Source organism: Heteronotia binoei, chromosome 14, assembly GCF_032191835.1.
Source record: "Heteronotia binoei isolate CCM8104 ecotype False Entrance Well chromosome 14, APGP_CSIRO_Hbin_v1, whole genome shotgun sequence".
Taxonomy (NCBI): Eukaryota; Metazoa; Chordata; class Lepidosauria; order Squamata; family Gekkonidae; genus Heteronotia; species Heteronotia binoei.
The window spans coordinates 31,969,119-31,995,763 of record NC_083236.1 but is presented as its reverse complement, the minus strand read 5'-3'; the positions used below and the strand labels follow the sequence as shown (position 1 = coordinate 31,995,763).

The following is a 26,645-nucleotide window of genomic DNA, read 5'->3' as shown; positions in this document are numbered from 1 at the left end:
GTTGACACGATTTCCAAGCGATCGTATACATTTAACTAAGCACTGGTATTCTAGCTGCTCTCTGATCAGAGACACCCCACCACGCCAAATTGAAACGCTTAAATGTAAAAGTAAAATAATCAAAGCGGAGCAGTGGCAGACAATTTGAAGACTCTAAAACTCTGGATCAAACTGAATGTAAAAGCACCCTCTATTAAGGGGAACAGGATGGCATTCTACAAACACTGTCCCAGTCAGGCATTACTCTTTATTCTATGATTGATGCTGCCCTTCTTGGCAGGCGTTATTTTGTTTATTCTATTAATTATGCTGTTCTTATTACACTGTGCTCTAATTTCACAACCCTATTGCGTTTTGCATCGTTTCGGATTTTTGTAATTCCAATGTGCTGTTTGTTAGATACCTCATGCTATTTGATTTCATCTTTTGCATTGTGTAATCTTCCTTAAATCTCAGCGACAAAGGCTGCGCATCGATAAAGCAAATTAAAAGGAATAAACACAGTTGACACCTGGAACAGCTCCAGACTTGGGACTTGGAGAGAGAAAGGCAAGGCGGCAAGGCAGACTTGCAATCGCTAGGGTTGCCATCTCTGAGTTGGGAAATACCTGGAGATCTTGTGGGGCGTGGAGCCTTGAGAGGGCAGGGTTTGGGAAGGGACTTCAGCAGGGTATAAGGCTATGCAGTCCACCCTCTAAAGCAGGGGTGGCCAAATTGTGGCTCGGGAGCCACATGTGGCTCTTTCACACATATTGTGTGGCTCTCGAAGCCCCCATCACCCCACTGGCTGGCTTGGAGAAGGCATTTATCTCTTTAAATCCCTTCCCCAAGCCAAGCCAGCTGATGTAGGGAGCTTACATTTAAAGTTAGGAGAATGCATTTAAAGTTAAAATTGTTTTATTTCCACCTCTCTCTCCCTCCCCCCCTCTATTTGCCTGACTGCTTCTCTAGTGGCTCTCTCAAACGTCTGATGTTTATTCTATATGGCTCTTACATTAAGCAAGTTTGGCCACCCCCTACTCTAAAGCATCCATTCTCTCCAGGATGATCTAGTCATCTGGAGGTGAGTTGTAATAGCAGGAGCTCCCCAGGTGCCACCTAGAGGCTGACAACTCAGAGAGCAAGTCAGTCCCAAGTCTTCAGAGCACCCAGAGTGGTTTACTTAAGGCTGCACAGTGGGATCTCTGGAGGAGGTCCTGTAGGGTTGCCAACTCTGGGTTGAAAAACTCCTGGAGAACTAAGGAGCAGGGCCGAGGGAGGGCAGGGCTTGGAGACGGGAGGAAGCTCAAGCAGGTTAGAAGGGCCATGGAGCCCACCCTCCAAAGCAGCCATTCTCTCCAGGGTTATGCCAATAAAGGTTTTTGGAATTGGAATTGAGGGGGATCTCCAGGACCCGCCCAAGAGATGGACAGACTGCAGGCCTCATCCTGACATCTTCACAATTCTGAGCCAAATCAGGAAGCATTGCCCTGGAGACAGCCTCAAGTTGCTGTGGAAGCCAGGCGGGGGCTTTTGCCACCATGGACAGTTGGGGAAGGAGGGGACAAGAACGGGCGCCTTCCCCGCCCCCAGGAAAACAGCTGAGGCTGGCACTGAATGGCACCCCCAGGGAAGGGAAAACAGTCTGCCAGAGAACAAGGGACAGAGCAGGCCTCAGACTGCAGGTGCCGCTAGCTGAGGGCTGACTGGGGAGATTCAGGCCGCTGGCTTTGCACAAGCCTTTCTCTGTGCGCAGTACTTGGGCTGTGGGAGTGGAAGAGAATGGGGGTGGCTGTTTGAAACAATAGCAGCTTTCTGTGCTCCTGGCCTCAAATCTCTCCATTCTCAGAGCCGCAGTGTGTTTGCATGCCCTGAAAGAACCGCAGATCTTTCAGATTGGTGGCTGCAGCCAGCCATGAGCAAAAGACGCATTGTGCATGCTCAGAGGCAGCTTCTTCATCATGACTTCCTGCGCTCCTGACTGTCAAAGAGTCACCTAGCGATTCTCAGCTGACAGCCATCTGCCTGTTCAGCCGACAAAGCAGAGATGGGTTGGCTCTAGCGGGCACCTTCTGCTAGCCCCACGGCAGCATCAGGAAAAGCAGCTGCGGGTGCAAATACACGTTCTATTCAGAGGTGGGTCGTGTTATCCCAAAGCCCATTTCGAGAATGGTAAAGGCCAGTCCCAGGAGGGTGGAGGCAAGGACAGATCAAGACTGCCCCTAAAATGACTTTCCATCCACCCTGCTGGTGGGCCATCCCATGAGCAGTTCCCCTCTCGCACGACTCCTTGAATGCCTGCACTTGCAGACACATTCTCAATTTTGCCGGAGGAGGCCAGACAGCCACTTGGGAGACGTGATGGGGAGTGGGGGAAAGGCAGCTCAGGAAAGTGTTAAGCTCCCCTCCCCCTCCTTCACTCCCACTTGTTCCCGTCAGAAATGGGGGATCTCCTCCTGCTTCAACAGGAGCCCTGGAATAACTTTTGACACACCTCTCCTGTCCCGATAGATTGGGAATAGGGTTGCCAGCTGTGGGTTGGGAAACACCTGGAGATTTTGGGAGTGAAGCCTGAGAAGGGTGGGATTTGGGGAGGGACCTCTGCAGGATACAATGGCCTAGAGCAGGGGTGTCAAACTCATTTGTTATGAGGGCCAGATCTGACATAAATGAGACCTTGCTGGGCAAGGCAAGGCCGGGCCATGCTGGGCTGGACCATGTGTGTACCTATTTAAGATGAGGTAGCAGAGATATCAACTTTTTAAACAACACAGACAAACATGACCAAAGATTGCTTTTTAAACAACCTTAAAATAAAACACGCTTAAAACATTAGCACTTGTTGGTCTTAAAGGTGCTTTCTTTGTATTTCTCCCATGGAATCCAGGAAACTGGGCAAAAGAAGCTCTGGCTCTTTCCCACCCTTCCCAGGAGAGCAGGAAGGGGAAGGAGCCTCAACCAATGGAGAAAATCGAGGTTTTGTTCTGTAGCTCCTGTGCAATTGAGCAAGCCTTGTAAAGCAAGCTGAGATGCAGAAGGAAACAAGCGAGAGGGAGAAGGAAGCAGACAAGAGCCAGTTGCTCGAGGACCTGATAGGAAACCTCCAGGGCCTGATTTGGCCCCCGGGCCGCATGCTTGACACCCCTGCCAAGAGTCCACCCTCCAAAGCAGCCATTTTCTCCAGTTGAACTGATCTCTATCATCTGGAGACCAGCTGTAATAGCGGGGGATCTCCAGATGCAACCTTGCCTGCAACTCAGCTTTCCCTTCTCTTCACAGTGTATGCAAACAATATATAAATGGCGGGGGTGCAAAACAACATTGCTCCTCGAGAAGTGTACCCCCATGCCCCCAAACCCAGCAAAAGATGCATATCACGCTAATGCCTATCTGGAAATTTGCACCCCACCCTCCCCTCCCCAGCACCCAAGATGCTGTCAGACTTACTTGTAGTGATTGAAGAAAAAAGCCGGACGTCATCGTTGGCGAGAGATGAGTAGCCACAATAGCTCAGGTAGATTACCACCGGAATCCAGACAACTATGATCGTGTACCTGAAAAAAAGGTAAATTCTGTTCAGGTTTGCAAAGTCAGTTGACCCTCACTGGCAAGGAAGGATGTTGGGAAATGGCAGCCATGTAGGAACTGGGACAGCAGATAGGCCTTTCTCTTCTCTCATGTGCCCTGCTGAAGATCAATGGAAGCCGCAGCCAGAAAGCTGCATGACCCAAGAGGTGCACCCCACCGATCCTCTGCAGCAGGGGTGGCCAAACTTGCTTAACAAACGAGCCACACAGAATAAACCTCAGGAAGGGAGGAAGGAAGGATTTAAAAAGAGAAATGCCTTTCTCCAAGCCAGCCGATAGGACAGTGAGGGCTTTGAGAGCCATAGAATATGTTTGAGAGAGCCACATGTAGCTCCCGAGTCACAATTTGGCCACCCCTGCTCTGCCGTGTCACAGAAGGGCACTGGAGCCCATTTTCCCAGACCGTGTGCTATTTTACAGGCTTTCTTGACCTCTCACTGTTCTAAGTGGCCACCAGAAATGTTCATGTAGTTGAGGGTGGCCCTGACAGAAGATCTCTGCCAGTTTCTAAGAGTCATGTAGTTCCCGCTCTGTGAAGAAGATGATGTTGGAATTATATCCCACCCTATACTCTAAATCTCAGCATCTCAGAGTGGTCACAATCTCCTTTACCTTCCCCGCCCCCGCAACAGACACCCTGTGAGGTAGGTAGGGCTCTGACAGAAGCTGCCATGTCAAGGACAACTCCTATGAAAGCTATGGTTGACCTAAGACCATTCTAGCAGGTGCAAGTGGAGGAGTGGGGAATCAAACCCGGTTCTCCCAGATAAGCGTCCACAGACTTAACCACTACACTTAATCACTACATACACTTAACCACTACACCAAACATGAATGTGCCATGTGCTGCATCTCATATCCTCTGCACATCAGAGATGCTTAACAACTGCACCCTAATACCTGAAATGATTGCTGAATGGCTTGTACCCCCCACTAGGGGAACATGGATCATCAGCACGGTGACGTGTTTAAGAGCGGCAGACTCGAATGTGGAGAACTGGATTTGATTCCCTGTTCCTCCGCCACGTGAAGCCTGCTGGGTGACCTTGATCCAGTCACAATTCTCTCAGGGCTCTCTCAGCCCCACCTGCTGCACAGTGTGTCTGTTGTAGGGAGATGAAGGGCAGGCGATTGTAAACTGTTCTGAGACTCATTCGGGTAGAGAAGAGTGGGCTATAAAAACCAGGACTGTTAGCAGTGCAAATCAGTGTGTGCACACACAAAAAACAATCAGTATTTCTCGGATTTGGGTATATAAAAAGATTGGACTGGGGCCCCAATTCTTTGAGTCCCAGAAGAAGGTGCCCTCATCCTCCATTGTTTCCAATGGAGGAGAAAAAGGCATTTTAAAGCAACATGGTCCAATTAAATGCCTTCTTCAAGTCCCAAGTTAACTCCAAAGTGGCAAAATAAAGTTTGAGTCCAGTGGCACCTTTAAGACCAACGAAGTTTTACTCGAGGTATAAGCTTTTGAATGCATTTAAAGGGATCATGTTCCTTTAAAATGCCTTTTCCCCCTCCACTGGAAACAGTGAAGGACGAGGGCACCTTCTTCTGGGAGACATATAATTGGACCCCCTGGTTCAATCATTTTGAAATTTGGGGGGGGGGGGTTGACGAGAGGTATCAGCAGCTATGCTGCAAATTTGATGCCTCTACCTCAAAAGCTAGCCCCCTCAGAGCCCCAGACACCCCCAGTTTGATCTCCATTATAGCCTATGGGGACCATCGACTATAATGTTCCCCACAGGGTATAATGGAGAACTCGCTGCTTGGAGTTCATTCATGGCATGGCTTGCAAAAAGCCATGCCACAAGTGAACTCTGAAGCAGCAGGAAGGGGTTTAAAAAGAAGGCCATCCTTTAAACACCAGTTATCCAGCAGCCCCAAAAAATCCTGAATATTTTTGGGATTTTTCTTGGCAGCCATTTTCAGACATGCAAATGAGCAGCTCACTCGGTAACCAGCTGAGAAAATACCCAATAAATACCAATAAAGTATTTATCGGGTATTTTCCAGCTTAATTATACCAAGAGCATACCCCTAAGTGCGACTCCTCATCAGAATTAGGGCCTTTTTTTGAGCAGGAATGCACAGGAGCGCAGTTCCAACTGGCTTGGTGTCAGGGGTATGTGGCCTAATATGCAAATGAGTTCTGGCTGGGCTTTTTCTACAAAAAATCTGTGCAAAACAATGGTGATGTCAAGGGGTGTGTCCTAATATTCAAATGAGGCCCTGCTTTTTTGTAGAAAAAGCCCTGAGAAGAATCCTAAATCCTCTGACATCAACGGGCATAGAAGATGCAATCCTGGTCAGGGCAGCACTGTGGGCATTATCTCTGCTCTTCTGATTGTCCTGGGGCCAAGTCTAGCAGTCCTTTTATAGGGCCGTGCCCCTGCTTTCTGCACCGCTGACTCCAAAACCCATCACTTGGCTACAGAATGGCTAATTTGGTGTGCAAGACCCAAATAACTGCTTGCCAGCAGAGACTGCTGTCTCTGTCAGTATTCTGCCTCCAGCCAACCAGATGGAAAAATGTTTCCAAGGATGACTTGGTGAGGATTGGTGTTCACTGACACTTGTCCATGGCATCTGGTGATCAGAGGTAGGCTGCCATGGACCAGGGAAGCTCCATTTATGGTCAGTAACTGTTGATCACCCATGGCAGGGATGCCGATCAGCTGTGATCTGCAGAGAAAGGGTAGGGAGCACGTATTGCATGGAAGAGCCAGGAAATTCTCTCTCTGGCTGCTCTGCTTTTCACCAACTGCAGAAGGAGCAGGAATCTGGGGCCAGAGGTGGCAACCAGGACATTTCAAGGGTGGCTATTGCTTGAAAAGATTCCAGGGGTCAGGTTCAGTTCATGCTCAGGGTCTCATGTCACCGCATTTGGCATTGAAAATAAAGTTTCCTCTGCCTGTACAAGCACACAACCATGGCATGCATCCCTCCCTGCCCCACTATTAATTTTCCTTTGCAACAGTAGTTTGACTTGCTAATGGGAACAAGTCATGAGACACAGTTTGCAAGGCAGTGTGCCTGCTCTCTGCTAATTATTAGCAGACAGGGCTGTCAAACGGCACATTCTTTGTTCGGGCCTGGGGCTTTGGATGAGAGACCCCTCCCCTCTGCTCTTTTGCATACCCGTAACTCTGCAGCTTCTGCAACAGAGTCCCGACAGCCAGGAGGAAGAGAGTCTGAACTGCAGTCCCACACTACCCGATGCAACATTATCTTCCACCTTACTGTCATCTCAGATAGATCCCCTATGGGGAGAGAGACATTTAGCACCTCACCATGATGTTTTGGAGAGGGATTCAAAGAAATCAGAGTAGAACAAGCGGATCGGACGGTCCACAGGCTGATGCACCCATTCGTCATACTTCTCCCCCAAGTAGCCCACCTGCCAGAGCAGTGGCTTGCGCCAGTCCACAAGGTCCTGGAGAAAAGAAAGGACACAGAATCAGAGGTCATAGCAAGATCCAGCTGGCTCTAGCCCTGGCTTCCCCAACATGGCACCCATGGGCATCATGGTCCACAAATACTTCTGGCACCCACTGAGTTTTTCAGAAAGTGGACAGAGCCACTGTAAGGCAGGGCTTTGTTATTGGCTGCTCTCATTCAAATAAAAGGGTTTTCCAGCAGCCATGGACGATTGAAGCCAAGGAAGATCTGATGAACCCTTTTCTTAGTCCATTCTATTCTCCCTTCATTTTCCTTCTTTTTACTGTCCCTTCCTTCCCCTAGGCTGTCCTTCATTTATTTTTATTCCCCTTCTGCAACTTCTTTGCAGAACAAGGAGGAAGGTATTGAGTTTGGCTCCACCCCTGTGGCAGCCATTTTTAGTTAGGCTCCTCCTCCTGTGGCAGCCATTCTGGACTGGTGATTACTGTCCCCTCTCAAAATTCCAAAGGTGGACACAGGCTCAAAATGGTTAGGAAATGAAGCAGAGAAATAACGAGGTCTGCACACATTGCTGGAACGAATTTTACTTTGGCACCAAAGCAGAACTTAGCCGGCCATAAGCCTCTAAAATGACTAAGTTAAAGTTATTTTCATACAGACCGTTTTTATTCACATCCAAAACAAGCAGGCCGCCCCCCCAGGCTTATCTGACTCAACATTCTCCACCCTCCTGTCTCCATGTGTTATCAGCTTTAGCAAGAAGCTCCTGTAAGGCCTCTTTGTGTTATCCAATACACATCTGTGTATCCACACCCACTGAAGGCTGTCTGCTTCTAACAAACATTGCATCAGACACCCTCTTTTTGAAGGAAAAATCATGCTTTTATTCATTATTATAGGGGTATTCATTAATTATTTAGGGATCCCCCTTCAGTATCACTACTCTAGCTGTACAGTGTGAGCCATAACCCAAGTTACTTCTTTGGGAACATAGGGTTGAATAACCTTCAGAGACACAGAAAGCTTCATACTCTTCCCTTCTTGCCAGAAGCCTACATGCAGGGGCATAGAAGCAAAAAAACCTCCTCTGTTTCCATCCCCCAACCTCACACACTGATATTCAAAAGTACACCGTCCCATAACATGGTAGCTCAGAATAAATTATACAAAATCCACAGACTATTTGCACAAATTGTGCCATCTGCACAATTTATACAAGAGATAGTATCTTCAGTCATCTCAGGAAACAATTAAAAATTAGCTTGAGAAATAAATATTAGATTCATTAACTGCAATTTGCGGTCACCCAAGAAAGTGGAAAAGCAAAAGTTCTTTGCCATACAGCACAGAATTAGTTTACAGATCATACTACTATAGCAGGACTGGCTCTTGAAGCCCTCACCATCCTGTTGGCCAGCTTGGAGAAGGCATTTCTCTCTTTTTAACTCACTTTTTCAAGTCAAGCCAGATGGCAACTTGGAGAATGCATTTAAAGTTAAAGTTGCTTTCTTTCCATCTCTCCTTCCTCCCATATATTTGCTTTCCTTCCTTCCTTCCTTCCTTCCTTCCTTCCTTCCTTCCTTCCTTCCTTCCTTCCTTCCTTCCTTCCTTCCTTCCTTCCTTCCTTCCTTCCTTCCTTCCTTCCTTCCTTCCTCAAACATCTGATGTTCATGTCTTGAGACTCTCAAACATCTGAGGCTTATTCTCTGTGGCTCTTGTGTTAAGCAAATTTGGCCACCAATGACTATCCACACTATACCTCTCTCTGCCTCTCCTGCCCCACCCCTTCTAAGAAGTCCCAAAATGATTTTCTCTCCACATACCCAAAGGAGTGAACTCCCACTCAGGAGTTCACTTAAAATCAGTGCGTTAGTCTTCAAGGTGCCGCTGGTCCTTTATTTTACTTTGCTACAACAAACTAACACGGCTACCCTATATCTATTAGTCATGAAGACTAGATGGAGCCTTTATATTCAGAGGCAGTGTGACTTTGAATACCAGTCATTTAGGGAGTTGAGGGAGGCAACAAGAGAGGAACTCTGGCCCTTGTGGCACAGCTTGTAGAACTTTGGAGAACATCCAGTTGGCCAATGCATGAAGCAGGATGCCGGATTGTATGGACCACCAGGCGTGATCCAGCAATACTCTTCTAATATGCTGCACTGGAAGAAATGTAATACATCCACTCAGGGAAATAGAGCATAATCTCCATAGGGGAATCCCCCCCCCCTTAAAATATAAGTACACAGTGCTCTTTTCCAGGGGGGAAGGGGAGGTATTTTCTCCTCAGGTGCCAAACAGGCTAAAAGCACAAGCACAACCCAACTGGGAGCAGGGCTGGTGGAGTAGGAAAACCATGCCAGGTTTTCATAGGCTCCATGCCAGTTTGACAGAAAAGCACCACGAGTGTTTTCAAGGCAAGAAGTCAGGGTCCGAGTCAGAGAGCGATAGATGCTTTGATGCTGGCAGAGATGCATCCAAGGTTATCAGCAACCAAATAAGGTGAGCAAGGAAAGCAGATGGAAGCCAGAACGGAGAGACAAGACTGTCAACATGGATTCTGTGTGTGTGTGTGTGCACGCATGTGTGTGAGAGAGAGAGAGAGAGAACAGGAGGGACACAGGGTACTTGTTTCATAAATTGCATTTAACTGGGCTTCTGGTTTCGGCAACGCACTGTTAGGTGTGGTTCGGACTGCCGCGTCCAGAGCCGCTTCTAAATCTGAGAGCGGAGGGGTCCCCCCCCCCCGAGGGGAGACTCGACTCTGGGACCCAGGAAGGGTCCTGGAAGGCAAGTAGCTCGAGCGGTTGAACGGGGGTGACAGCAGTGGTGGCTGCCCCCCCCCCCGATCCCAGCTCGCTCCAAGCCTCGCTGTCTTGATCACCAATTTTAAATGGCTCAAGGGTCAACTGCTGGACTTTTCCTTTTCCTCTTTTGATTTAAGCGAATCTGCATTAGCGGGACAAGCTGCATCACTACTATTAAGACTGTAAGTTTTCTTTTGTCTTACTACTGAATTCTGAGGCATTGTCTTTGTTAAGCAGGAAAAGCGGAGAACTGGGGCTGAAGCAGAATTCAGACAGAGACAGAGGGGGTGGGGAAACTCTCTCTCCTTCTCTTTCAAGGCTTCTAAAAGTTTCTGCCTAACCCAGTGATGTTTATAATCCCTGCATGAGAAATATGAATCACACTAATTTCTAAACGTAGAAGAGACTTGATGGCTGAATTTAACTGATCTGTTTTAAACTTCTTTTTGGAGAAAGATTTGACTTTGGAAAAGTTGTTTACAAGCATATATAGATGAGAAGGACAGCTGGTTTAAGAAGTAATTTGAAGCTTATGCTGAAGTGCTTTGAACAAATTCACGTGAGCTCCAACTAGACTCTTAAATCATGGTGGGCATTGTATACTGGATTATAAAACATAACCTGATTGTTGGTTGAAGGAAGAATGCCTGTGCAAATTCTCAAGTGGATTATAATTCTCTGATGGTGGATGTTATGGATATAACCCTTTAATTTTGTTTTTGTTTGTATATGGTTTGAATATTTTTGGCTTTTGATTCATTTTTCCATTTTTCCTCTTTTTTATATACCATATTTGGAGTCTTTCTTATTTCTGTTACTATTTTTTTGGGAGTGTCTGGTCCTATTTGTGTTTTTCTTTTTCTCTTGGGTTGTTTGTTTAATTTTTAATTTTTGATCTCACCTGTGGATTATAAATAGGGTATTCAGCTCTGGATTACAAATGTACACCTTGAAGCAGTTGGATGATCCTGTTGTGACTTGGATTTAATTGAACTATCATTGGTAGAAGACCTGTTAAAGTGAATTATTTCTGTTTTCGTAAGTTGAACTGTTTTGGCTAAGTGGTACTAAGGATGTTGTACGAAAAAGATTTTGTTTACTACTAGTCTCATCATTGATTTGGGTTTGCCAAATTGTTGACAGAAGCTAGAGGGCTGTTTTTCTTTTAAAATCATTCCATAATACAGGGACTGCCTATATATAAACAGGAATATTGAGTTCGTGGTTGTAAGTGCAATTACTTTAATAAGGATGGAAAATAAAGCTGCGATTGGCTTTAAAGAAACAATAATAAAAAAAGAAAACCGAGAAGGTAAACCACCAATACCTTCACCCAGCTCCTCATCTGGGCCAGGGAAATTTATGACCATGCAGGGAGATATGAAAGAGATGCAAAATACTCTACTAACTGCCATAGCACAGCTGACTAGTAAAGCAGATAATATAGGAGAGCAGATGGCAGAGATCAAACTAGAACTTCTGGAGAAAAGCAACCAGACAGCAGAGACCAATAAAGCCTTAAAGGCATTAGATGCCCAGGTGACAGATAATATACAAAAGGTGGAACAATTGGGAAAAGAACAGAACATACATGATTCCAGACTCTGCAACTGGAAATAGATAGAGCTGCCTATATGCTGAGTTTCCAAAATATACCAGAAGAAAAAACTGAAGATTTACAGAAAATATTAAGTGAAGCCTTGGCTGAAATTCTACAGGTGACTCCTCAAAGGATGGAAGAAGAGTTTGATCAAGTCAGATGAGTGCCATCAAGCTTTACGAGACAGAATAAACTGCCCAGTGAAGTTCACTTGAAGCTTACAAAAAAGAGGACCAGAGAGGATATTTTGAAGCAAGCAAGAGACAAACCTATGATGATAGCTGGAAATATGGTGAAAATTTTGAGAGAGGTACCATGGCCAGTGAGACAAAAGAGGAGAGAATACCAAGCCTTAACAAGCTTCCTGAGAGAAAGAGAAATACCCTATACATGGTTAAAGCCAGAAGGCCTTCTTTTTACTTAGAGAATAGGTACATGATAAACTCCATTTTCAAAGCCCAGAATTTTCTGGATAGAGTGAAGGAAAAAGAGGGGAAGGAAAAGAAGGACGATGAAGAGGAAGAAGAAAGCTCTGGTGAAGAGAATCCAAATGAACCACGGAAATACCCGACAAGACAGCAGACTAAAAAAGATAAAAAAGATAGTGATAAGAAAAATCCATAATGGCATCAATAATTTCTATTAATGTGAGTGGACTCAATTCTCCTGTTAAAAGGAGGAAGACCTTCAGATATTTGACAAAATTGGAAATGGATATAATTTGTTTACAAGGAACCCATATTTTAACCAAAGACCAACACCTTTTGAAAAATAAGAAACTTAGTAATTTATTTACCACAAAAGACATGAATAAAAAGAAAAGGGGAGTGGCAATATATATTAAGGATAAATTTAACCCACATTTACAGCACACCTCTGACTACGGAAGAACCGTATTAGTGGAAATTTCAGTGGACAATTAAAAAATCCTATTGGCAAATATTTATGCCCCAAATGATCATCAAGAAAAATTCTTTCAAGATCTACATCTTAAATTATCAAATTTGGAATATGTGGAATACTGTATAATAGGAGATTTTAATACAGTTTCTGACAGACAACTGGACAAAAAACACATCAACAGATTAAAAGTAAAAGTCTTCAACTGCCAATAAGCTTTTGGAAGCTAGCAGAGGAATTGGATCTGGTTGATGCATGGAGAACAAGATACCCAAATTGGAAAGACTTTACCTATTATTCTCCTAGTCATCAAACGTGGTCAAGAATTGATATGTGTTGGAGCTTCCGGTTTCTTGGCGGGGCGAAGCAGCTGCGTCTCAGAAGGCTCTCTTGAGACGGGCTGGACAATGACTTTCGGGGGACCCTCAGGTCCATACAAGTCTCCAGTTGGGGAGCAGAATTAGCAGAAGGGGCGAGGGAAGTGAGCTGGAAGTCTCGACTCCCGGCTTTACTTCCCTTCTTACCTTTGCCTTGGAGACTTTGAGCGTCTCTGGATGAAATAGCCCCGACCTCCGGAACACAGAGGTGGATGGTGGCAGGCGGTGAGGGTTTATTTTTGTATTTCTTTTTTGTATATACCAAGACCCCCAGTCAACTATGACTCTCTACTAAGGAAAGAAGGAAGAAGTGGGGGAAAAAAATTGAAGCTGAAGGGTCTTGGATGCGGTTTTGGGTGTGGCTGATCAGGCTGGAACTGAGCCTCCACGTTTGCTGTTTTATTTTTTTGTTTTCTCTACCAGGCCGCTCTTCTTTTTCGTTTTACTACCTGGGAGTCGCCCGATGTGCTTTGTTGTTATTGAAAGGTGATTGGGACGGAGGTGAAGATCTGGAGTGAGGACTGAGGAGTGAGTTATTGGAGTAGAGGGTGTTAGTAACGTGAAAACTGAAGACGGAAGAACGGGATTTGGATGAGTGGAAGGCGGCGAGGTGAAGACGGAGAGGAAGATAGAGTGGAGAGATCGGGTGGAGTGTGTGGATTGTGAGGCATAAAGGGTTGAAGATCTGGAGAACTGGAGTAGGGAACAGACAGAGTTGTAGGAGTTGAAGGAGTGGAGTGGAGTGGAGAGTACAAGAGGCGACATAGACTGAAAGTTGGGTGTGGACTCATTGAAGATACTGAAGAAGTGTTTAAAGATTATTTATTCATTTATTATAGTTTATAATAGGGAAACTGTCACAAGGGAATATGGATACCTGATGTTTATATATATATATTTCTTTTAAGGTTAATGAGTGGGTGGAAGGATTGGCAGCAAACATAAATAGCAGTTTGGTTAGAGGGTATATTTTTCCTATGTGTTATGTGTTAGACAAATAGTGTGCAGAAGATAATTAATAATCAGAATTAGCTTTTATTTTTGGCACTAATTAATACCCCAAAAATTCATAAGGTAAGATATCACAACAAACTAAAACCAAATTCTCTCCAGGACAACCTAAATCAGTTGGGGCAACATCATTGCAAGAGACACTTAAAGAATTTCAGATGACATTTATGGAAGCATTAAATCAAGTGCAGAAAACATTAAGTGAGCAGATGAATGGGTTGGCTGACAAATTAGAGGGTCTTGACTGTCGCTCAAGAGACACAAAAAGGGACATAATGGAGTTGGTTAGAACAATGAAATCAATAGAAGAGAAATTAACAAAAACTGATCAGCATGTGGGTATAATAGAAGCAAAACTATTAGAGCCAACAGAAAAAATGGCTAAAATAGAGATGGGGAATGCAGATTATATTTTAAGATTTTTGAATGTCCCGGAAGAAAAAAATTAGGATTTGATAAATTTACTGGGGGAAGCTTTGATGTCTATATTGGAGATGGAAAAATTGGAGGTAGAAAAGGAATTTGATTATATATATAGGGTGAATTCTCTATATGCAAAAAAGAATGATCTTCCCAGGGAAATTCATCTTAAATTTCTACGTAAAGGGATAAAAGAGAAAGTATGGAGGGAAACGAGAGAACAACCCCTTATAATTAAAGGGGTACAAACTAAAATTATGAGAGAAACTCCTTGGATGATAAGAAGTAAAAGAAAAGAGTATATAAAACTAGCAATGCTGCTACAGGAGAAAGAAATAATGTACAAATGGCTTATACCAGAAGGTTTATTATTTACTTTCTTGAATACCAAGTATATCGGTACGTTTTATCATTCATGGTGGTTGTGTAATGTTGTAAAGAAGTTTGGGGTGAGAGCATATGAATTTTTGAAGGAAGTGTTATGTTTTGATTTTCAATTTAAACCTGAGGTTATGTTATTATCTTTGATTACAAATGAGGTACCTAAAGAAGATCTACATTTGACAGTCTACTGCCTCATGGCTGCTAGAATTTTACTTGCCAAATTTTGGAGAATTTAGAAGAATTGGTTGATAGTCCTTCAGGCTGCTGAAGCGGATATACTTTCAGCCCTTTTGAAAGGGGAGACCAAGATAGCGGCGAGTAGTAAATGGGAGAAATTATATAGATGGGTTAGTAAGAAACAAAAAGGGAAGTAATGAAGGAAAGGGAAAGTTTCTGAAATAAATGGGGGAAGCGAGTTAATGATAAGAAAGGAGTATATAACAGAATGATGTAAGAATGGATGTTGAAAGGCATCTCCACGCTCTTTTTTTTTTGTTAAGTAAGATAAATTAATTATGGGGTTCAGTTAAGTAGGATTTAAAGTAGACAAATTGATTATGTATGAAGACTGGTATGAACTTAAAATGCTATGTTGATGTAATATAATGTGGTTTTGCTAATAAAAAATATAAAAGGGAAAAAAAAGAATTGATATGTGTTGGCTCTCTACAAATTTGGTCAAAGATTTAGTTGAGACAGAAATTCAAACAAGTCATACCAGATCATAGTCCTGTAACGGTAGAATTCAAAGGTACAAGAATGAGAAGATCATGGAGGTTAAACACCTCAGTTCTGAAAGATAAAGATTTTCTTAGGGAATCTAAGGTTGAAATGGAATCCTTTTTCAAACAGAACATCACACAAAATGTAAAGATGCCAGTAGTTTGCGATACTGCTAAAGCATACTTCAGGGGCCTCACAATTAGATATAGTGCCAAGAAAGAACTGAAAATTTTAAAAAACTAATGCTGCAAGCTGGAGAAGCTGAAAAGAACTTAAAAGCACAACTGACAAGACAGGAGTTCCAAAATAAGGTTAAAGAAACGCAACACCAATTGAACTTATTACTCATAGAGAAGACGGAGACAAGAAAAAGAAGAAGATGAAGAAGATATTGGATTTATATCCCGCCCTCCACTCCGAAGAGTCTCAGAGCGGCTCACAATCTCCTTTACCTTCCTCCCCCACAACAGACACCCTGTGAGGTGGGTGGGGCTGGAGAGGACTCTCACAGCAGCTGCCCTTTCAGGGACAACCTCTGCCAGAGCGATGGCTGACCCAAGGCCATGCTAGCAGGTGCAAGTGGAGGAGTGGGGAATCAAACCCGGTTCTCCCAGGTAAGAGTCCACACACTTAACCACTACACCAAACTAGGGTTGCCAAGTCCAATTCAAGAAATATCTGGGGACTTTGGGGATGGAGCCAGGAGACTTTGGGGGTGGAGCCAGGAGATATTAGGGGTGGAGCCAAGATCAAGGCTGTGACAATCATAATTGAACTCCAAAGGGAGTTCTGGCCATCACATTTAAAGGGACGGCACACCTTTTCAATGCCTTCCTTCCATAGGAAATAATGAAGGATAGGGACATCTTCTTTTGGGGCTCATAGAATTGGACCCCCTGATCTAATCTTTTTTGAAACTTGGGGGGTATTTTGGGGAGAGGCACTAAATGCTATACTGAAAATTTGGTGCCTCTACCTCAAAAAACAGCCCCCCCAGAGCCCCAGATACCCGCAGATCAATTCTCCATGATTTTCTATGGGAATAAATCTCCCTAGGGAATAATAGAGTGCCCAGCAGACATTTCCCTCCCCTCCCCCCCCGCTTTCAGATGACCCTGAAGCGGGGGAAGGGCCTCCAAACCGGGGGATCCCCTGCCCCCACCTGGGGATTGGCAACCCTACACCAAACTGGCTCTCCAGACAAAACTTTTTTGAGCATGCCAATAAGCCTGGAAGGTGGTTGGCCTATAGAATGAGAAAAGAACACGCCAAAAGACTAATACTGGTCTTGAAAGATGAGAATAATAAAGAGAAAGTTCAAAAACAAGAGATATGTCAAATCGTGGAACAATTCTATAAAAAGTTATCAAGTTCACAAAACAGATTTAGAAGATTATATTAACCAAAATAATCTTAACAAATTTACAGAACAACAACAAAAAAATTTAAATGAACCAATAACAATAAGGGAACTTGGAGATGTAATGGCATCTCAAAAGAATGGTAAAGCCCCAAGTCCAGATGGACTGTCTGCGGAATTCTATAAAGCTTATGAGGAGTCTTTACTGTTACCATTTAAACATTTACTTGAAAAGATTCACGACGAAGGCCAAATACCAGCTTCATGGCAAGAAGCTACAATATCCTTAAATCCCAAAAGAAGGTGCGGATTTGAAAGAAATAAAAAACTACCATCCAATCTCTCTTTTAAATGTGGATTATAAAATCTTTGCTGCAATATTGGCACAATGTTTGAAGCAAGTTCTACAGTCTACAATACATCAATACCAAGCTGGATTCCTTCCTAGAAGATACCTGAAAGATAATGTTAGAACAGTTTGTAATATCTTGGAATAGTATGAGATTCACACAGAGAAATAACTGGCACTAATTTGTTTGGATGCTGAGAAGGCCTTTGATAATGTTCGTTGGCAATTTATGTTACAACAACTGAAAGGTATGGAATGTGGTGGAAATTTCTGGAGAGCAGTAGAATCAATATACTCTTTCCAAAGAGCAAGGGTGATGGTGAATGGTGAACTAACAGAAGCAATTAATATTCAAAAGGGTACAAGACAAGGTTGCCCACTGTCACCACTCCTTTTTATTTTATGTTTAGAGATATTGAATAACCAGATAAGAGAAGACACAAGTATTAAGGGAGCAGTGGTAAAAGGTGAACAATACAAATCGAGAGCTTTTGCAGATGATCTAGTTTTTATATTAGAGCAACCAATAGACTCAATAGATTGTCTTATAAACAAGATCACTCAATTTGGTTACTGGGCAGGACTGAAGATCAATTACTACAAAACAAAATTTTTGACAAGAAATATGACGATGGAACAAATTCAATGTCTTCAACAAAAATCAGGGGTTTTGTATGAGAAAAGAATCAAATATTTAGATATACTTATTTTAAATAAGTGCGGCAGTTTAAAAATGGACAATTAAGATAAATTACTTAGAAATTAAAAAAGACCTGGAAAAATGGCATGATTTGAATTTATCCTTAATGGGAAGAATAGTCTCAATAAAGATGAATATCCTCCCAAGGTTGTTATTTTTATTTCAAACTATCCCAGTATTTTTAAATAGTGGGTTTTTTCAAGAATTGAATAAGGTGGTTTCTAAATATATTTGGCAAGGCAAAAAACCAAGAATTAAACTAAAGATATTGCAAGACTCTAAATTGAGAGCAGGTATGGGCTTTCCAGATTGGCAATTGTATTACAAAGCTTCTGTGCTCTTGTGGGTAAGAGATTGGATACTATGAATGATAGCCAATTGTTGTTAGAGGGACATGATCTCACTCTGGGCTGGCATGCATATCTATGGTATCAAAGACTTGAAGGACATTCCTATTTTATGAACCATTGGTTTTGGAAATCTTTGTATCATACATGGTCATGGTTAAAAATGAGAATTTATCAAAAAATTCCAAGATGGGTATCTCCAATGGAAGCGTTTACTCATCCAAATCTTTTAAAACCAAACCAGAGTTATAGATATGATGACCTGTTGGGAAAAGACAATCAACTGAAAACCAGGGAGGAGTTGGAAAGCATGGACATTAAAATGAATTGGTGGTTGAGAATGCAAGTCGAATCTAGGTACGTCAAAGACAAGATGCTAAGCTTTAACACAGAACAATACCCATTTGATAAAATTTTTCTAGGCTCTCAAGAAAAGCTAATCTCTAAACTATATGCATACCTACTACAGATGAAGATGCAAGATGAAGTTGTAAAAGATTGTATGGTCCAATGGGTGAAAAATTTGGGTCATAATATTACATTAGAAGAATGGGAGAGATTGTGAAAATTCAATATTAAATTAACCAGGTCAGTAACTTTTAAAGAAAACTTGTGTAAGATTTACAGATGGTACATGACTCCACAAAAGTTGTGTAAGACGTATACTAATATGTCTAACAAATGTTGGAAATGTGCTAAATAAGTGTGTTCTTTTTATCATATGTGGTGGACATGTGAGATGGTGAAGGACTATTGGAAAATGGTTCATGAATTATTACAGAAGATTATGAAGACACAGATTCAATTCAAACCAGAACTATTCTTATTGAACATATTTCCTGAATACTATTCCAAGGGGACGAGACATTTGTTGGCGCATTTCAACACAGCAGCCAAGATTCTTTTGGCACAGAGATGGAAATCTCAGGAAATTCCCAGGAGAATGGACTTGGTGGGAAAAATTCTGGAAACAGCAGAGTTGGACTTTTTATCCCAGCTGTTGGCTGGGAAATCTAAGGAAGAAGCAAGAAAATATTGGTTGAAATTCTATGCCTGGCTAGATACTCAAGACTCTTAAGATTCTCTGGACAGCCAGTTTGGTGTAGTGGTTAAGTGTGTGGACTCTTATCTGGAAAAACTGGGTTTGATTCCCCACTCCTCCTCTTGCACCTGCTAGCATGGCCTTGGGTCAGCCATAGCTCTGGCAGAGGTTGTCCTTGAAAGGGCAGCTGCTGTGAGAGCCCTCTCCAGCCCCACCCACTTCACAGGGTGTCTGTTGTGGGGGAGGAAGGTAAAGGAGATTGTGAGCCGTTCTGAGACTCTTCTGAGTGGAGGGCGGGATATAAATCCAATATCATCATCTTCTTCTCTGGTGTGAATTTATATCTCCTTTTCCCTGTATTCTGTATTACAAGATTGCTTTTATTGGAAATGTCAAATTCAATAGATATTTTAACAAAATGATTTATAATACAAAATATCAAAATGTTGATGATGCAAAGTTTAGAGATAACAATGTGTGACAATCTATGTATTTTAAGAAAGTACAGCAGATGTAGACTTGTATTTTTTGAAAGTACTCTCTATGCAGATTAAGACTGATTTGTAATCTTTATTTCTTATCCCTTGTTATCCCCTCTTCCTAATTTTTTAAAACTAATAAAAACTTTTAAAACACATAAATTGCATCTAATTTATATACATGAGCCCTGCCTTTCTCTACCTTGCATCCAATGCTTCTTGCATTAAATTATGATAAAACGTTCAATAAAATATTTCAACCATGCTATGCCCAGCGTGATGGAAAACAGCAGAATCAAAGTGGGTTTAATCAGATAAATTCTGATTAAAATGACTGGCACATCAAAATCTAAGGCAAGAAAGATGCACGGCACATCAGGGGATTGTTTGCCATCTTTCTCCACCTTTTACTTAAAAGGTGAGGAGGAGACAGTGGAGACTTCGGCTGCATCCAATTCCAGACACTTCTGTAGTAGAACCCCTGCTGGACATGAACATCGCCTCTTACTGTTCTCATGTGCACCCCTCATTTGATTGGGAATTTCTTGATTGACTCCCCCCAAAAAAAATTCAATGCAGACACCAGGGCTAGGGTAGTTTTGCTCTGCACAAACTAGAAATCCAAGCTGGATTTAAATTGAGATTTTACAACCAAAATTTGCATGCCACTCTGATACACACAGCCATCCTTCCCATTGTTCCACCAGGGCATCAACTTCTCCATTTCTGGGGGGAGGGGGTGGAACGGATCTGAACCATGGTAAGGCCCACACTTAGTAATCTATATTTACTTATTTAATACAAAATTATTTGTTTTTTTTAAAAACCATATACCATTAACAATTAATCATGTGGTTTGAAATATATATACATAACTTACATTTACATGATATATATTTAGGTCATGAACTCCTTCACCGAGACCATTTGAATAAATATTTCATGTGCTTAGGTAAGGAAATATTTCCTCCCCCTCTCTCTGTTTTCTAGGCTGAAACTGTGTGACTGGCCCAAGCTGTGTGCTTGGTGACTAAATGTGGATTTGCACTCTGGTCTCCCCAGTCTTAGACAACAGTTTAACAGCTACATCACTCACATACTGAATACTCAGTATGAATATCCAAAAACATCTCAGGATCCAGAGTAAATACTGGCTTCTCATATACCCTGGCCTGGGAGTATTTGTTTGGTTGAAGTAGGGTTAGCAGCAGAATCACTTCACTTCCTATATCTGGTGATCTCCTCCCCTCCCATGTACAGATGAGCAGAGACAAAAACAAATGGCTATTGCCATATCTTCCATTTCTTCTCTAAAGCTACAAGTCTCAAGATACCAAAATCACCTTAACTTCCCGCATTTAAGAATAATAATAATTGCAGATTTATACCCCACTCGTCTCTCTGAATCAGAGACTCAGAATGGCTTACAATCTCCTTTATCTTCTCCCCCCACAACAGACACCCTGTGAGGTGGGTAGGGCTGAGAGGGCTCTCACAGCACCTACCCATTCAAGGACAACCTCTGCGATAGCTATGGCTAACCTAAGGCCATTCCAGCAGGTGCAAGTGGAGGAGTGGGGAATCAAATCCGGTTCTTCCAGCACTTAACCACTACACCAAACTGGCTCCATGATCCAACCCTGGCTAAATTTGGTGCAGTGGTTAAGTCCACGCATTTAACCACTACACCAAACTGACTCTCCACAGACTGGTTCTCCACAGTTAAGCCACAAACCTCTCTCCTCCCCAACACACACACAACTAAGACAGAAATATTCCCATATGTACTCCCTCCCCCCCTTTTTCCCTTCTCCTCTTTCCTTTCCACCCCCTATATAGTTATACAATAAAATCTTTTGAACTGGATAAATATTCCCCTATCTTCCATTTCTTTTTTCTAATGCTGCGAGTCTCAGGATAGCAGTCACCTTATCTTCCCGTACACTGCCTGTTTTGATGATCCACAAGTTGAGAGTAGGGACTTTAGGCAGAAATTCCAAAGATCCCAAAGAAAAACAAGGTAAGGTAGTGGAGGGGTGACCCCATGTGGCAAGTAAATGTCCCAAAGTTCCAGAGAAAGAAAAGTGAAGTTGTCAGCCTTTGTGCAACTGGAGAGGATGAGGCAGCTCTGTTTGGTCAAGCAGAGCAGCACAAAATAATTTCAAAGAAATAAGGTTCAGGAATTCAGGGTGAGTCCCGGAAGAGAATCTATCGCTTTCCTGGCTCTGGTTGAGTTAAAGGGTAGAGAGGCTTTCCAGAAAGGTGACAAAAAGAGATTGCATCCAGGTAGGCTAGACAAAAGGGCAGACAGGACAGAAGCTTCCCCCATGCCTGCAGCGAGCTAGTCGGCTAGGAGACAGTCAGGGAAGATCAAGAAAAGATAATCAGCTCCCCTGGCTGCTTGATAGTAATTAGATTTTGCATTCCCTGATGAAATCACCTTGATAGACCAAGGTGGGTGCCTGGCTTTGCAAGCAGTGTAACCACTAAGCTGTGCTAGAGAGCACAGAGCACTGGTGCACCAATTTCTAGCCCTTAGTACAGGAGATTTTAGACTCAGCACAGGGTGATGGTCTGAGGCCAGGTCTATCCATCTCTTTCCACTATATTGATAGGCCAGTTTTCCAGTGCCAGGTCCACAGATATAGTGGAAAGAGATGGGTAGACCTGTTCTCCAGAGGCCAGGTCTACCAATATAGTGGCAAGGGATGGGCAGATTTATTCTCCAGTGGCCATATCTACCCCCATAGAATACAAGGGTGGGTAGACCTGGTCTACGAAGGCCAGGTCTACCCCTCCATAGTGGACAGAAGCACTTTTGGCTCATGGCCCAAGAGCTTTTGGCTCAAAAAGGGGAATTTTTGCCCCCAACATTCCACAGTTTAGAGGGAACATTGTTGCAAGCCCCTGTTGCAATGGGTAGGTATGCAGACATCCTATCAGGGAATCAGTCTCCTGCCCAAGATTTTGATCACACATTGCCATAGCCAGATAAAAGCTTTGACCTCACCTTCTTCAAACCAAGGCATTGCTAGCTCCTAACACAGCTGCCAAAGCAAATTCAGCCAGGGTTGGATCATGGCAGACAGCACACATCTAGGTAAGAGGTGGGTGCCTTCCTACCTTCAGGACTGCCTCTCCCTGTATGAGGCCTGGAGGTCTCTACAATCAGTGACCCAACACCTTTTGGTGATACCCGGTCCCAGAGACGTCCATCTGGCCTTGATGAAAAGGGAGTGCTTGGTAACACCATACTTTCAGGACTGCCTCTCCCTGTATGAGGCCCGGAGGCCTCTACAATCAGTGACCCAACACCTTTTGGTGATGCCTGGTCCCAGAGACGTCCATCTGGCCTTGATGAAAAGGGAGGACTGCCTCTCCCTGTATGAGGCCTGGATGTCTCTGCAATCAGTGACCCAACATCTTTTGGTGATACCTGGCCCCAAAGACATCCATCTGGCCTTGACAAAAAGGCCCTGGCCCCTGCCTGGTAGAATGAGCTCCCCATGGAGATGCGGACCCTGTGGGATCTACTTCAGTTCTGCTGGGCCTGTAAAACAGCTCTTTCACCAGGCTTTCAACTGAGGCAGCGGACGTCACTTGTTATTGGCCTGTCCCCTTTTATTTCATCCCAGTGCAATAGGGTCTGTTGGACCTAGGGTTGCCAAGTCCAATTCAAGAAATATCTGGGGACTTTGGGGGTGGAGCCAGGAGACATTGGGGCGGAGCCAGGAACAAGGGTGTGACAAGCATAATTGAACTCCAAGGGAATTCTGGCCATCACATTTAAAGGGACAGCACACCTTTTAAAATGTCTTCCTTCCATAGGAAATAATGAAGGACAGGGGCACCTTCTTTTGGGACTCATAGAATTGGACCCCCTGGTCCAATTGTTTGGAAACTTGGGGGATACTTTGGGGAGAGGCAGTAGACACTATACTGAAAATTTGGTGCCTCTACCTCAAAAAACAGCCCCCCCAGGGAGAGGAGGGAAGAGAGGTCTAATTACTGAGCCATAACCCTGGCCCCATATTTCCATCCAGTTTGGGTACTGATCAATGTTCCCTCTAAGCTGCAGAGTCTTGTGAGCAAAAAAACTACTTTGTGAGCTACTGGCATTAAAATTGTGAGCTACCGGTATTAAAGTTGTGAGCTCCTGCATAAATTATTGTGCTCTGGGGTCATCCTTCCTGAGCTAAGACAAAAAATGTGTGAGCTGGAGGCTAAAAATCTGTGGGCTAGCTCACACTACCACAGCTTAGAGGGCACACTGGTACTGATGCCAGTCTCCACCTTTTGTCTCCACACACAAAGCCTGGACGAGCCCGAAGAGGCCGCCGGAAAATGATCCCTTCCTTCTGCTCCAGCCTTAAGATAAACAAACAGCACCTTCGAGGAGGGAAGGGAAGAGTCCTCACAAGAGACCCGGAAAGGAGGGGGCAGAGGAGAGGGAGAAGGGAAGGGCCAGGGCTGGTCGTACCTGCGGCGAAATGGAGGGGGCTGGATTTCCTGCCGGCCGTGTCTCTGCCATTCACGTTCTCCGGCTGCACCAGGCGCTCCACGTCGCCCTCTTTCGCTCCCCCTTCCTTCCTTCCTTCCTTCCTTCCTTCCTTCCTTCCTTCCTTCCTTCCTTCCTCACAGCCCCCCCCCACTTTCCTCACAACCCGGGATGGGGCATGGGGGTTGAAAAAGAGGCGTCTGCGGGGAGGGCGAGAAGACGAAACAGGAAGGGGAGAGGAGAAGCTGCTGGGATCGGGGCTGGGTGGGAAGGGCCGCCATTCCCCCCGCTTTCCAAATTTTTGCTGAGCGGGGGGAGGAGGCTCCAAATCTGGGGTCCCCCACCCAGGCAGGGGATTTGGGAAGCCTAGTTGGACCTGGACAATAGGCCATGTTTGTGAGGCAGAATTTGCCATTTTAGTCTCTGCTCTGTAATTTTAGATTTTATATATTTTAACTGGTTTTTAACTGTTGTCTTTTATGATGTAATCCACCCTGAGCCTGTTCTGAGGGAAGGGTGTGCTAAAAAAAATATCAAATCAATAAATAAATAGCACTCCCCCACACCCATAGCTAAAGATAAAATGGGGATGAGATGACTTCTTTCTCTAAGGAGGGCCACCAGGACACAGTAATAACACAATTGTTAGCATCCCATCTGTGAAGAGAACCCAGTTCTCTTGACCCATTACTTACACCAGGCAGTTTAATAGATAACTGTGAGGGTCTGTAGTAGAAGAGCTATATTCTACATTCTTCCATCCAAACACTGAGGCTTCCTGATCACTACATGAATTGATTTTTCCATTCCCCCTTCCATGCTCTTTCTCTCTGTGTTGTTTTTTCACAGACAGTATTACCCACCAAAAGTCCCGTCCGGTGTTCCCGCTAAGCTGAGCTAGTGTGAGCTAATTCTTTAGCCTCTGGCTCACACATTTTTTCCTTAGCTCAGGAAAAATGCCCCCAGAGCAAACAAATGTATGCAGTAGCTCACAACTTTAATACCAGTAGCTCACAACTTTAATGCCAGTAGCTCACAACTTTAATGCCAGTAGCTCATGAAGTAGAATTTTTGCTCACAAGATTCTACAGCTTAGAGGGAGTACTGGTCACCTCTCCCTCTTACTTTTACAAAAATGAACAAAACCATCCCTCTGCCTCCTAGGAATTTGTTAAATCACTATAAAAATAGACAGAACTGACTGAACTTATGAACCAGACAGCCTAAGCAGGTTCATGATGATTGCCTGGCAGCCTGGTGGTACCTCTCCTCTTTACTATTATTGGCTCCTTAAAAAGGAGATTATACCAAATAACAGATATTATGAGACTCTGTGGTTTTTAGAACAGTAAACAGCTGTATTATATTGGGTTAACAGGTATCTTTTTGCAGACTTACCAATACTGATCTGTATAATAGATAGTAAGTTTGTTAGTCTATATTGTGTTAGAATTCCATAAAGATCTTTAAAATGGCCATTTGATAGCAAATGGGAAATAAACATTTTTTTAAAGTATATTAGTTCCTAGATAAACCTTCACCTACACTTTAATCGCACACCAGCCCATACGCGCACTCGTAGCGATTTCTTTGAAAATTAGATGAGCAAAAGCAAGAGAAATTAGGTGTTGCAGATGGGTGCCCTGTAATGGCTGAAGGTGTTGGCTCTGGGACAATAAACTGCAAGCTTTCAAATGGAGGAACCCAGGAGGTCCTATTCTGGGCTTGAATTCAGCAGGTGCTCACAGGAACACAGCCCCTGAACCTCCAGCCAGGGTTTGCATGCAGTGGAGAGTTCTCTCCCTGCTGCACACAGATCCCGGGGCACATGCAAATGAGATATGCTACTGAGTTTCTGCACCTTTTTTTCTACAAAATGTTCCCTGGTCCTAATTACAAAAGGGTTTTATGTCTCAAAGCTGGTGAATGATAATAATAATAACATTTAATGTATATCCCGCCCTCCCCGCCGAAGCAGGCTCAGGGCGGCTGTAAGAGCACTGACAAGGCAAGGATAGCATGTTTGGGAAGTAGATGTTTTATCAAACAGAGAGGAGAATTAAATGGAATTGGAATCCTGAATCAGGACTTCTACGCTCCTGAGGGTTATATGCCAAAAGCAAACCTTGCAAAGCAATGCAAACACAAAGATTTCTCCAGGGTATGGCACAGGTGATAAGAACACAGGGGCAATTTTGTAACTAGTCAACTTGAAAGTCAAAATTTAATTAAAGGCATGCAAATGAACAGATGTCCTAATGAAGAAAGGTGTATGCACTGTGTCAGAGCAAAGTGGATGACAAGCAGCATTGCACAAGCCAAATGCAACAACCTCCAAGAGCTGATACACAATGATATTTGTGGACCAATGAAAACTCAAACCCCTAGTGGGAATTAATACATGCTGACTTTTATTGATGATTACTCAGGATCCACTGTAACCTACCTAATTAAAGAGAAAAGGGCTGGAAAAATTTAAAGCATACAGAATCATGGAAGCATAGAAACACAGAGTTGGAAGGGGCCATACAGGCCATCTAGTCCAACCCCTTGCTCAATGCAGGTTCAGCCTAGAGCATCCCTGACAAGTGTGGCAATGGTCAGTAACAGATTTCAAAGAAAGCCACTAGCAATTCACACTGATAATGGAGGGGAATATGTGGGACATGAGATGAAG

General features: G+C 43.6%; 2 protein-coding genes across 2 annotated transcripts in view; one reads left to right on the top strand and one right to left on the bottom strand.

Moving 5' to 3' along the window:
• Window positions 1–26,645, bottom strand: part of LOC132582285 (fatty acid 2-hydroxylase-like) — a 95,934-nt gene that overhangs the window by 13,742 nt on the left and 55,547 nt on the right. Inside the window, exons 3-4 of the mRNA XM_060253823.1 lie at window positions 6,863–7,029; window positions 3,427–3,533 (exon numbers count right to left, since the gene is read on the bottom strand). Coding sequence (XP_060109806.1) covers window positions 3,427–3,533; window positions 6,863–7,029 — 274 coding nt within the window. The remainder of the gene's footprint in view (window positions 1–3,426; window positions 3,534–6,862; window positions 7,030–26,645) is intronic.
• The window catches only part of CIAPIN1 (cytokine induced apoptosis inhibitor 1), a 68,637-nt gene that overhangs the window by 30,905 nt on the left and 11,087 nt on the right, over window positions 1–26,645 (top strand). The gene's annotated exons all lie outside the window — the stretch shown is intronic.